The following is a 13446-nucleotide window of genomic DNA, read 5'->3' as shown; positions in this document are numbered from 1 at the left end:
AAAGGATGCTCAGCATCCCTCAGCATCAGGGAAACGCACATCATCACTGCAATGAGGGGGCACCTGGGGGGCTCAGTGGTTGAGCCTCTGCCTTCAGCTCCGGTTGGGACCCTGAGGTCCTGCAGTCAGGCTGCACCGGGCTCTCCGGTCAGCAGGCAGTCAGCTTCCCCCTCTCTCCCCCAACTTGTGCTCTCCCCCTCCCCCCCCCAACAAAAGGAAAAAAGAAAAAAAAAACACAATGAGATACCACTCTACACGAGTCAGAATGGCTAAAATCAACAAGACAGATGTTGGTAAGGATGTGGGGAAGGGGAACCCTCTGCACTGTTGGTGGGAATGCAAAGTGGTGCAGCCACTCTGGAAAATAGTGTGGAGGTTCCTCAAAAAGTTAAAAATAGAGCTGCTCCACGACCCAGTAATCTTACTGCTCAACAATTTACCTGAAAAATACAAAATAGCAACTAAAAGGGATCCATACACCTCTATGTTTATTGCAGCATCATCTATAGTAGTCAAACGGCAGAAGCAGCCCAAGTGTCCACTGATAAATCAATGGAGCTAGGCAAAGTCATACACACACACACACACGCACACACGCACATGCATACACACATGCGCACATACATGCACATGCACAGACACGCACACACACGCATACACTGGAATATTATTCAGCCATAAAATTAATGAAATCTTGCTATTTGCAAAAACAGGAATAGAATCAGAGGGCACAATGTCACACAAAATAAATCATTCAGAGAAAGACAAGTACCATATGATCTCACTCCTATGTGGAATTTAAGAATCAAAACAAACAAGCAAAGGAAAAAAGAGAGAGAGGAGACAAACCGAGAACCAGACTCTTAACTATAGAGAACACACTGATGGTCACCAGAGGGAGGGGTGTGGGGGGGGGGATTGAAGAGTATACTTACTTTGATGGAAAACATAGACTGACAAAAATTAGAGAAAAGTTAGATATAATAATAATTTTCCCATAATTAGGGGCTGAGTTTTAAAAGATGGTACATCCAGATAATAGAATGCAAAAAATGCTAAAAATGAAAACTTGAAGAGTATTTATTGACAGTGAAATACATTCAACAGCTGTATTGCTAAGGGAAAACCAGGCTATACGGTGACATTAGGAATAATCCTCTTCTAGTCATGTGCTCACCAAAGGTGTGTATGATAGGTACGTGGAAAAAATCTGGAAGAACTGAGTGGCAAAGTCATGAATGCTCTCTGTGGGTGGCAAAGTGATGGATGACTTTTCTCCTTTTATTGCTTTGTTTTGGAATTTTTATAACGTGAGCATGTGTTACCTAGGTAAACATGAATCTTAAAATGATTTAAAATTATATGTAGTTGGACAGAGGTATCCAATCTGCTTACTAAAGGTGGCTCAACCATGATGCAAAAATGGGTAAATATGAATACCCCAGACTCCAGATATGCGGCAACCATGCTGCCTTTGTGAGGGAAACAATAAACCGATGTATGATGTTTAATTTTTTTTTTTAGGATTTTATTTATTTATTCCTGAGAGACGGAGAGAGGCAGAGACACAGGCAGAGGGAGAAGCAGGCTCCCTGCCGGGAGCCCAATGCGGGACTCCATCCTGGCCCAGATCCTGGGATCCCGCCCTGGGCCGAAGGCAGGTGGACACCACCGAGCCCCGGGGGGCCCAACGTTTCAGAACCACAAGCATTACCCGCCTTGTAAGCAGCGACCATCTATTTTGCCCAGAAGTCAGGGCATTGCGTGGGTAAAGGACAAGTGTCCTTCAGGGGAAGCTGGAACCGACACACCTGACTGCTACTTATTTGCAGGTCACAAACCACAAGGTAGACAATAAAGACAGAAAGGGAAAAAAGAAACCACAGAAAAACAATGTCACTCACCCTTGTGGTGTAAGCAGCTTCTGGATCGTCCTCTAGAACACGCGAAAGTCCAAAATCAGAGACCTTACACACCAGGTTACTGTTGATCAGAATGTTCCGGGCGGCGAGGTCGCGGTGGACGTAGCCCATGTCCGAGAGGTACTTCATGCCGGAGGCTATTCCGCGGAGCATCCCCACTAGCTGGATGCCCGTGAACTGGGCGTCGTGTTTCTGAGAAACATTCCACACACACAGTTAAGACACGTTGCTGCTCTTCCTGAGACACGTCTTGGTTCCAGTCTCATCCTGAATTGTAAAAGCCCTGCAGCCCTTGGCTTCTGGGCCCTCCCGCAGTCGGGGCGTGTGAGCAGGTGCCCGGGGCTGCACCGGGCACCCCGAACCCTGAGAACCAGACCTCCCGTGGGCTTTCTGTGACGTGCAAGCCCCTCGGAGATTTTAAATTCAAGAACAACAAAATGAAATGAATCCTGTGGCTATTTTAGTTTTACATATTGATTTGATCGAATGTCCGTTCTTCCTTCTGGTTTTCCAGATTATTCCTGGCTTCAAATAAAGTGGATAGTGAACGTGTAATTTACCGTCCTAAATAAACAGTTCGGAATTAGTCAAGAATATTTACTGAATATTTTTTTCTCCTCAATCTTGAATTATACATCGTAAAATGGAAAACAATAAAACACAAAGTCAGAGTCTGGTATTTAGAAAAGTTTCCAATTCACTTGGATCAAAGTAGAAATACATGATTTATATGATACATAGGTAAAGAGACACGCACACATGTATACATATACATATGTGCATAAATGCCTGTACAGATAAATAGATATGAAATTCCGTGTTCAGTTATAGATACACAATGACAACTTAAAAGTATTTATTATAATGGTTTCAATTATGTAATTTGAAAAATATTTGTTTTTGAAATGTTCGGGAAAATGATTGCTGATAAAATTTGTATTTGCCTCATGAATATTAAAATAAAGAATATGACTTCTCATTTATAGAAAATTTAGAATTTTCCTCCATAATAATGAATTATTCTATCTTTCCTATCTATCTATCTATCTATCTATCTATCTATCTATCTATCCATCCATCTATCTACAGTGCTGAATGCGCATTGAGGACAGAGTATATGGGGTTTTTTTGGCCCTTACAGTGACTGGTGATTGGCAATGTCTTGTTCTCCATAAAACTTTTGCATTTCTTTGAACAAATATTTACTGAAATATTTTTAAAAATTAAATAAATAAAATTTTAAAGTTTAAATAATTAAAAATATATATGGATGCATATGTATCAGGAAAATGGTATCTCTAAATTGAAAATACTTTGGAATTACAATGCTTGCTTATTTTCTGAGACAAAAGCTTTATGTGGTAGACGGTCTTCTAACAGCAGTCTGAAGGTATTTTAAATGAAGGAAAGAGGATATTCATCTTACATCATTGTTTTTTATGTCTTACTTTAAGAGTCTTTTTAAAATTTTTATCTTAACCAGTGTGGGTCCTGGCAGTACAAAAGGGTGGAAGAAAGATTGCACAAATTTGTTTTAAATATATGAACCATTAATTTTGGATCCTGCAAGATAAAGATGAATTTGGTCTCTTTGTATTTAGTCCTCCAAAATTTCCGTTTTGCTTTAACTTTTGTTATCTGATTGTTGGCAAAATATCAGAGGTTGCCTCTGACATTTTCCGTAGTTCATTCCATATTTATGCATATGTTTATATAGATAGAAGGATAAAATATAAAAAATAGATAAGGATAAGAGATACATGAATATATATAAAATCTTCTACTTACACGTAAGAAACTGTCCAGGGAACCATTCTCCATGTATTCTGTGACAATCATCACTGGTTTACCTGGATATACGGTAAATTGTAAATTAAACATGTCTAATCATGTTTAGAGTTCAACAAATATCACGTGATGAATACATCTAGTACACCTTGATACCCCTCATGGATTATAAAATGTAAAAGCTTCCCCTGTCTTCCCAATTTTGCAAAGTCACAAAAAAATTTTTCCCAATAAAAAAATTAAACCAAAAGAAAAAGAAAAAGAAGACTGGGTTTCAGAACAGGGATGATAACCTACAGCATCCAAATTGGCTTATTTGGCATGGCTTTCTGTGAACATAAAATACGCCCCCTTTCTGCCCTTTAATAATTGCATGTCAGCTGCTCTACAAAATTAAGTATTTCTGCTTTCCAGCCCAGGACAGAGCCAGGGTCTCCACAATCACCGACACGTTCCACAGGTATTGACAGTAGTAGTTGGGCAAGTAAAGCAAAGTCCCCATCTTCGTGGATCCTATATATAAATTTCATAAAACAACACCAATCATTGTAACTTTTAAAAAATCTGTACTCAACACATTAAAATAATATATAAAATCCATGTTAAAAGGAAAATAAAGTTAAAATTGCTGCTGGCAATTTTACAAACTTACAATAACCATTGTAGAAATATGTGGCCTTAAATACCATTATTAAACCTGTTAATGAACATTTAACTTTATTTATATAGTTAAATATATGTGCAAGATGCTGGTTTAATTATTTTATATGTGATATCTTATTAATTATTATCATTTCCATTTTGCACACGAGAAAACTGAGATATGTAGAGGGTGATCAATGTACTCAATGTCATACAACTAATAAATAATAAAGCCAAAAGCAACAAACTGCACCCATTATGCTGTTAATTTTGGAAATTTATACTGAAGGAAACATTTAAAATACGAACAGCATGAAATACAGGAGTGTTAAGTAATCTGATATACAGATTTATGAATAGAATAAATGTTCAGGCAACGATTGGGTGTCAATTCTATGGATTATTCTGAATTAAATTGACAGCTCTGAAGTCCGTAACATTTTAGATAATTGTTATAGTGTAATGTCGTGAACAAGGCTGAAAATATAACTCTATATACATTACAAAACACGTAGGAAAATAAGTAATGCAAAATGAACATTTCAAAAGGAAAAAGGAATATGGAAAATGGATATTTTTGATATACAGGAAACACTAGTAGATATTTTTGCATAATTAGACTCATGTAACATCACATATTCATATGTGTGTATATTACATACATACCTCACACCACTTCATCTTCACGTTATCTCGTGCTTTAGTAATATACATTATTCTCATTTTTTTCGTGTCTCCAAGTGGAAGCATTGTGAATTTAAGGAAGCTGCTGGGTCACACAGTTAGCTAATTTTCCAGCAGATCCCAGACGTGCCGTCTCTGATGTCAAAACCTACTGTATTGGGCAGCCCGCGGGTCGGGGCGGGGGAGCTCAGCAGCTTAGCGCAGCCTTAGGCCCAGGGCATAACCCTGGAGGCCAGGTATCGAGTCCCGGAGTGGAGCCTGCTCCTGCCTCTGCCTGTGTCTCTGCCTCTCTCTCTCTATCTCTCTCTCTCTCTCTCTCTGTCTCTCATGAATAAATAAATAAAATCTTTTTTTAAAAAAGAAACCTATGCTATTACTACACGGTAATTCTCTTCCCATATTTTCGCTATGATCTTGTTTAAAACTTAATTTCATCATGTCACAAAAAGAAGGAACAGCGCTTGTCCTCCACGTCTGGGGCACCTGAATCAGCTCTTGAAAAAGCGCCACTGAAAGACCTGGGCAGGTGGCTTTTCACAAACACTGATGCGCCCCTGACCCGTGTGCACACTTAGGTCTTCCTCACAGGCTCCTTCCCTATCATGAAAGTTAGTCTGCCTCTGATGATAGAAAACAGCTTTCTTTGCTTCCTTTTCCTTTCATAGGTTAAAACTCTCATTCACACTACTTATGAATAATGTTGCTTGGTACTATGAAGGTTATACTTACTGTATTCAGTACTTCGATGTATACTAGGTTATAGGTTTAAAAGGTAAGAAAAATGATTTAAATTCTATGATTTTCAGACAAATTTTATACACGTGACAACCAACTGATACACCAATCTATTTTCTGTGAAGGTACTGATTTAATTACATATATTCAGTAACATGTCATACATATCTAATAAATCTGATAATATAAATCTGTAAAGTCATTTAGCCAAAAGTTTCAGCCTCTAGAACTTGCTTTTCTAAAATTCAAATTAAGCTCTGATTTGATACTATTCAGGAAGAAAGGGAAGATTTGACTTTTCCTTGGAAACTTCTCTCTCTCCTGAACTGATCACCCCGATGCTAAAGAGTAGTCCCAGAGACTGATACAAAATTAAAAGCATGGATAAGTGAACAAAGGAATGAATGAATGAAATCTTTCACATGCATGTTCTCTGTAAATCACTATAATTGTCTTTGTTCTTGCCTCAATACCATTCTATGGAGAATAACGTGCTCACAAAGTTCAGTGCATACGTTAAGCGTAGTCACAGGTATTTTGTCTCCTACAGCAAACTCCCAGTGACAGTCACCATGTTTTTGTGCTCCCCAGACTGTTGCTTATCACTTGTTTCCTCCTGGCTCCCAGCCTCATGCCTATTCCATTTCTGGTTAGCATGTCTGGTGGATTGTTTGGCAGGGGAAATAAAAGTAGCTGAAAAATCAAGCCAGTCAATTAAGCCAAAGCCCCATGACCATTCAGAAATCAGATCGGGCTGCATTTAGCTCTAAGATTTAGGTATTTGTAAACACATCAGTTATGATGGGCAAGTCTGAAAATATGCTTTACATTAAGTTCAAAGATTCAGCAAACCCAAATGTACAAAGAATAAACAGAATCAAAAATATTCCACCTTGGAAAGCCTTGATTTCTAAGTTCTATTTTTTTTTTTTTTTTAGTGTCTAAGCTTATTTTTAGCCTTAGTTTCCTTGTGCTTTTGATTTTAATGAATAGGGTTAAAGGAAAAGAAACTCTCTGCAATAGTGGTGGGAGCTCATCCTAACACATATTAAAGATTGCCGGAAATTATTTATAAAATATTAGCTCACCTGCACATGGATGCCATGTGTTTCTATCCAGGTTCATGCTCTTTCACATGTATTTTGATTTAGAAGTGACATTCTCGTCTTTTTCAAGAACCCTATCATTTGCTGCCCTCGGAGATCCTAAAATACATCTGAGCATCTGCACGAAACTCAATAAAATTGTTGCTGGATGACGGCTGAAAGGAAACACTATCAAAAATGCGCAAAACAAAATGTGCAGCAGAATTTTACTTTTTTCCTACATTGATTTGTAAATATAAACAAAATTATGATATTTCATGATTATAGGGTTAAGGGAAGTGAATCAGTCTGTTACAATCAGTTCATTTCCCCAATTACCTCCAGTGGTTCAGATATATTATTAATCATTGAACCACTGTTTGATGACAGAAGAAATGTGATTCAGAATATCTAAGAATCCCAGGTTCAACATGGTATATTTCACCACAACCTTTCTAATCACATTTTTATAAAAAGAAGAGCCGAAAAATGTAATAAATATTTAGCCATGCGTAGGGATTTTTATTGTAATTATAAAATAGATGTTGGCTTTAGATTAAAATATTTGCATTCAAACATAGTATTTATCAATGATTAGACTATTAAACTTTATTGGGGTGCCTGGTTGGCTCAGATGGAGCAGTAGACTCTTCATCGTGGGGTCATAGGTTTAAGCCCCATGTTGGACATAGAGATTACTTTAAAAAAATAAAATTAAAAAAGTTATTGAGGGGAGCCTGGGTGGCTCAGTTGGTTAAATGACTGACTGTTGATTTTGGCTCAGGTCATGATCTCAGGGTTCTGGGATCGAGCCCTGTGTAGGCTCCACACTCAGGGTGGAGTTCACCTGTGATCCTCACCCTCTTCCCCTGCCCCTTCTGCTGCTCATGCCCATGCTCGCTCCCTCATTCTCTGTCTCTCATCAGCTCTTACATCCACAAGTCTATGGATTAATGAGGGCAGGGGCCAGCTCCATGCTGTACCTAGTTCTAAAACCAGTGGAGTGCCGGTTAAAATGGATCGTGTCTATAGTCTCAGGATGGCCAAGGATCATCTCTCTCTTCAAAGTCAGGCTGAGAAACACTTTCTCCACGTTTTCCTAACCAACCATCCTCCATCGATCTGAATACACTGAATGCTTCACATTCAGCTGACGTAACATTTCTAAAATTTATTTGTGCTTAATCTGAAACAAGATTTAATACTTTTGAAGATGGGAACAGATGAAGAGGACACATAGGCTATACAGGCAACAACAGGCCATGCACTTAAAGCTGGTACATCACTGTATATCCACTACACCTCAACGAAGAAAGAAGACAGGGATGATATTTCTACTTTCCCTTGTTCTATTCAAAGCTGATTTGTATAATAAGTCCAATAACAATCAATAAATATGAAATCTGAATGTGTTCAATTGATTTTACAAGGACTACTTAGTTTTTTTTTTTCCTTTTCAAGCTTTCTATTTTCTTTGTCTAATTGTAAAAATGAGGGGGATCCCTGGTAAAAACGAAGACCTTAGGTACAAGAATGAATTAAAGTGATAATAGCAGAAAAAAAAAGTGATAATAGCAGGATTCTCATTTCTACCCTAAGACAAATGCTTTTCATGTTTTACTTCTGAATATGATGTTGTAGGTTTTTTGTTCTGCTTTGTGGTTTTTACGTATATTTATCAGACATGCATATTTTCTATGTAGGATGTGCTAAGGAAGACTTTTAAGTTAAAGTGTTTATTTTCTATATCTTTAGAGACTGACCTTTTCTTTGCTATTAATGTTATGAATTTCTAAAATGACTAGATAGTAAACCAACTTGCATTCTTGGAATAAACTAAACTTGAACGTGATCTAGTATCTTTTTTGATAAAATTGTTAACTATGGCTTTTTATGCCAGTGTTACTGAAGTTTTTTCATGCCTTTACAGTTATTTTCCCCTCTGAAAACATTCTTGTATAATTTTCAAGATATCATCATCCTCATGAGTTAGGGACATTTCTTTTTCTTACTTTTTGCAAGGATTTGTGTATGATTAGAATTAGACAGTTATTAAGTAAGTGTATAATTATGGTTCTCTTTTAGGAAAGTTTTTGTATATTTAAACTAGTGCTCTTTCAAAGTTGGTCTTTGGACACATGTAAGTCCTTTTCTAACAAATGTTAAGTTGCATTTAACCATTCAAAAATATCACAAACCCATCATCCTATCTAAATGGGGAAAATACATATTTTCTTGTAATTCAAATGTGGCCAATTTAACCAAAAAACATGGATGGACAATATTGAAAAAAATAAGGAAAGACTTACTTTGAAAGACTTTCCTAATTTTATTGCTGTGGACACTTTGATAGAAATGTTCTAACCTCCTTTCTCAAATTAGTTATGAATGCATGAGAACTTGTGTCATGAGAGTTTACTCTAACAAACTATTTCTATATATTATCAATAAAATAAACATAACATATATATTGTCTATTTTGAATATTGCAGGGAGTTAGTACCCTTGAGACAAGTGCATATGAAAACTTTCAGAGAGAAGCAAATAGGACATAGCAAGAATTTGGCATTGTCACTGCATAATGATATCTTATTTCAGCAATATTTTTATCATATGTCCAGGAGATGGAAAGGTGTAAATAAATGACTAAGCTTTTGGTGTAAAGTGGATGCTCACACCAGTATAGAAATGCTTTAATTATGAGTGATTGTCCTAATATTCTGCTTACTATATTCCTTAATGATGTAAAGTTACAGTGACGCATTATTATTTATTATTATTTTTAAATTTCAGAAAATAATCCCTCCCTAAATACCAACAAACACATCAATTTTATCTAATATAATTCCTTCTGTGTCACTAAGTAAAAAGTGGCCAATGGGGGTCTTCTTGGATTATGAACATCACTTGACTAATGATGTGATGGCAGAAATATCAAACATTTGCTAAAAACAAGTTCCATCTTTTTGAACTTCAGCTAAAATTGATAACACATGTTAGTACCAAGTTCTGAGCAGAGACGGTGCCCCCAGCTTTCTGCTACTTTGAAGATCAGAGACTCTCTCACCTTCTCTTGTTTAAGACCATCAAGCTCAAAACGTATCATTAAAATTGTTTAGGGTTCAACTCAAATAAATGGAAATATAATAATTGAATAAAGGGCTTTCTCTAAATGACTTGAAAATAATACCTTATAACAGACGTAGTGTTTCAAGCGTATAATTAATAGCAATATTAAAAAGAATTACCATGGAGCAAAAAAAAAGTATAGCTTTCAAGAATGTTTTTCTATACAGCAAAGATTAACTGATAGATTCTCAAATCTACCAGAAGTGGTAACTTAGATTTTCATAGCTCGATTCCACTTAAAACTGTATTCCTAGATAATTTTATTTGATTTTGAAAGTATCCAGAAATAGTGACATATAACTGCTATTCTGAATTACAAGGGAAAAAACCAAATCTCTATGAGTGGCCTGATTTGCCAGAGTCCCACAACCAGTTGGGTTGAGTAAACACTTGAACTCTGACCCTCTGATTCTTAATCCAGATAGTGATATAATCAGTTTTCTTCTTTAAACACAAACATGTTTATTAAGTTTTAAGCCCTGTATCACTCTTGGGGGGGGTGTTTCTGAACCTTGCAGTCATATATTCTCAGGAAACAAAGAAGATAATAGGAGTGGATGAATCACTTCTCATGACAAAATTGCCTTAACATATTTATATGTTAACTGCAATGTATTAACTTTATTTTAGGGCATTTCTGTTTCCTCTCAGATGTTATAGGGTACCAGATAGAGCTTTTATATATGCCACGAAAGGAGTTCAAAATCTAATTTAGGTCTGCGACTCTATTATGTGTGCACTATATGAGATGACTGGGATCTATATCGTCGGATTTGGCAGCCTTTTACATGCTTATTTGACCGGGGAGATTCATCAAATTTAGAACTTTCACCCTAAGACTAAGGCAGTTGTAACCCATATTAGAATGTTACAAAATCAGACTCGAATAAGGCATTTAATGGATAATACCTATGATTTTTAAAAGTCTTTTTTTCCTTAACGCATTTTTTTCTGCCTTTTGTTCTTGGGGATTGTTTTACAGATTTCTTTGCCAGCTGACGATAGCTCATACTTGATGATTTCATTTTTATACTGAAGGAAAACTTGCCATAATAATTATGGCTTAATGTTGCACATCATTCAGTGAATATTGAATTGATAGGTAACAGTCAGCAAAATGTAACAGGTCATTTTCAATAATTCATTAACACTGGAAACCTCCCCCCCCCCCAAATCAATTTACATTCGGTAAAATAGAAGAACCTATCAATAAACTTAAATTTAAATCTGATGTCTATTTTGAGCGTCACTTTTATCTCCTCTTCTAGGAGGTGTAGGTGTTGGAGAAGTTAGGTGATAATTCTTGCCCATGCTAAAATGTCATGGTTTTCTCCGTCATTCCCTAACTGCTGCAAGCAGTCACGCAATTGCCCTTCCTTGCAGCATGCGTTCAATTTGATGAACCAAGATTGAAGAAAGACCTCTAGGTAGAAGATATTGCTTTTTTTTTTCATTCAAAGTATCAATATTTTTATTTCTTAACGTTGCTAAATTAAGAACCTAGTACGATCCAGGTTCTATTCTCAGTCACTGATTAAAAATAACATGGATTTTTGCCTTTTATGAGAGTTCACATTTTTTTAGGTATTAAGGGTTATTAATTATTACTAGAAAATTTTTGAAGCTTGAGGGATTCCTTCCTATGATCAAGTTATTAGGGGAAACTTAAAAAAAATCAAGATCAGAAAAAAAAATCAAGATCAAATAAGTAGAATACAAAATGAAAATTAGAAACTCATTTTTATCCACTGTTAGGGCCAGGGGAAGACCAACCTTCTGACGCTATCTCCAGCACTTTCTAATCAGACCAGCCACTTGCTCTGTATAGTTATTGTTTGTTCAAATATAAAATGGAATTATCGTATCTGATTCACAGGGTAGTGATAATAATGAAATGACATCCATGGTGCAATGTGTGGCATACAATGGTCAACCCATAAAGAAAGCCTTACCCAAAAAAACAAAAACAAAAACAAAAACAAAAAACAAAAAACAAAACAAAACAAAACTTTATGTAAGTTGAGTTAAAAGAAAAACAGCTCTACAAGTACAAATGAGTTTTCTCCCCAAGAAGTGCTCAAGATCTGAAGGACCCCCTCTTGGTAAGGATGATTTAAAGGAGAATAAATGACGAATTGATTATTAAAACCCCAGTGAGACACAGTTCTGTAATTCCACGGGCATTAGCTAGTATGGTCTTAACAAAGGATTTGAACATTTTCCCAATCCTTACTAACAGTGTTTTTATTATTAATCTAAAAAATAGTAAAAAAAAATGTTCTTCGTCAGAAAAGATTTCAGGGCTACTACTAATATAACCTCATTTTTAGGAGTATAAAGGGAAAAATGCTTCTTACAATATTTAATACGGGCTCATAGTTTATGGTTTAGTTCTACATTACTCAGTTCTTAATCTTATTTATTATATAAGAAAACTCCAAAGCAAATCAAAGTACATTTCAATTTTACCATGCTCTTGTGAGAAAGGAACTGCCTTTTTAGTCACACTAAGATGAGAATAGGTATTAGTGCCATTTGGAAAGTGCTCCATGTAATGTTAAAGAAAAATATCATTGTGAAAAATATAATGTGTAATGTCTGTGGGTAACCATAGAATATGTAAATGTGGTGCCAATGAATTATCCCCTTAAGGATGCCAAATTTCCTGCCATATGTTGTCTTTTGCTCTAAGTAGTTTGTTGCCAATTTAGCTTATTCTTCATCCTGTGCTCCAAAATCTCAAGGAAAAAAAAAAAAATCCTAGAGCATTCTCAAGAGGTTTTCATCGGTAACAAAGCCAAAAATCACATATCTGCCTCACAGGATTCCTTCTGAGTCTGGCTGGAGAAATGATCATGGAAATAAGTCCAGATCTCTATCTCGGGCTATGAGGCAGCGTTTCCCCAGACTGGTCAGAGCTCCGTCTGGGACCCTAGATTAGAATTATTTGAAATCCACAGAGTACCAGGAAGAGGCCATGGGTTTAATGTGATCCCAATCTTTACAGCTCAGGAGCATTCTCCAAACTCACATAATTGTCCTGAAGTCAGGGAGGTAAAGATTTGGGAGTTAACTGAAGCTGTTGACCAATAACAGAAAAGGCAGCTCCCTGGGAGTTCCCAGCAATTCCTGTCAAAATCGAGTCATTGTTGTTCCTCATCCTTCTGCACCACAGAGACGTCTTTATGATTCACTTCTGAATCATCTTTTCATCAGTGGACCTTAATACCACCCCATTTTTTAGCTCCTAAATTTTCCCAATTTTTGAAGATCTAGAATAGCACTGTCCACATATGACCAGTTAGATATCTTTGCTCTCTTACTGAAGAGAGACACGTTGGCCTCAAATGAGTTTTTCTGTTAGGACTGACAGACAGCTATTAAAAAAATAATAATAATCAAAATCCTTTAACAATTGAGTGTGGTTTTAAAGACTCTCTGCTCGACATGGCAAAAGTTTG

The 13446-nt window shown here is 36.4% G+C and overlaps 1 protein-coding gene across 10 annotated transcripts in view; it reads right to left on the bottom strand.

Moving 5' to 3' along the window:
• EPHA3 (EPH receptor A3) overlaps positions 1–13446 on the bottom strand; it is a 350038-nt gene that overhangs the window by 63747 nt on the left and 272845 nt on the right. For all 10 annotated transcript variants that reach the window (XM_049105248.1, XM_035709836.2, XM_035709834.2 and 7 more), the window contains 2 exons: positions 3711–3772; positions 1905–2114 (listed from right to left, as the gene is read on the bottom strand). In XM_049105248.1, the coding sequence (XP_048961205.1) occupies positions 1905–2114; positions 3711–3772 (272 nt within the window). The remainder of the gene's footprint in view (positions 1–1904; positions 2115–3710; positions 3773–13446) is intronic.

This window comes from Canis lupus, chromosome 33, assembly GCF_003254725.2.
Source record: "Canis lupus dingo isolate Sandy chromosome 33, ASM325472v2, whole genome shotgun sequence".
In the NCBI taxonomy this organism is placed as follows: Eukaryota; Metazoa; Chordata; class Mammalia; order Carnivora; family Canidae; genus Canis; species Canis lupus.
Note: the sequence above shows the minus strand (reverse complement) of the source record. Positions and strands in the feature narration are given on the sequence as shown.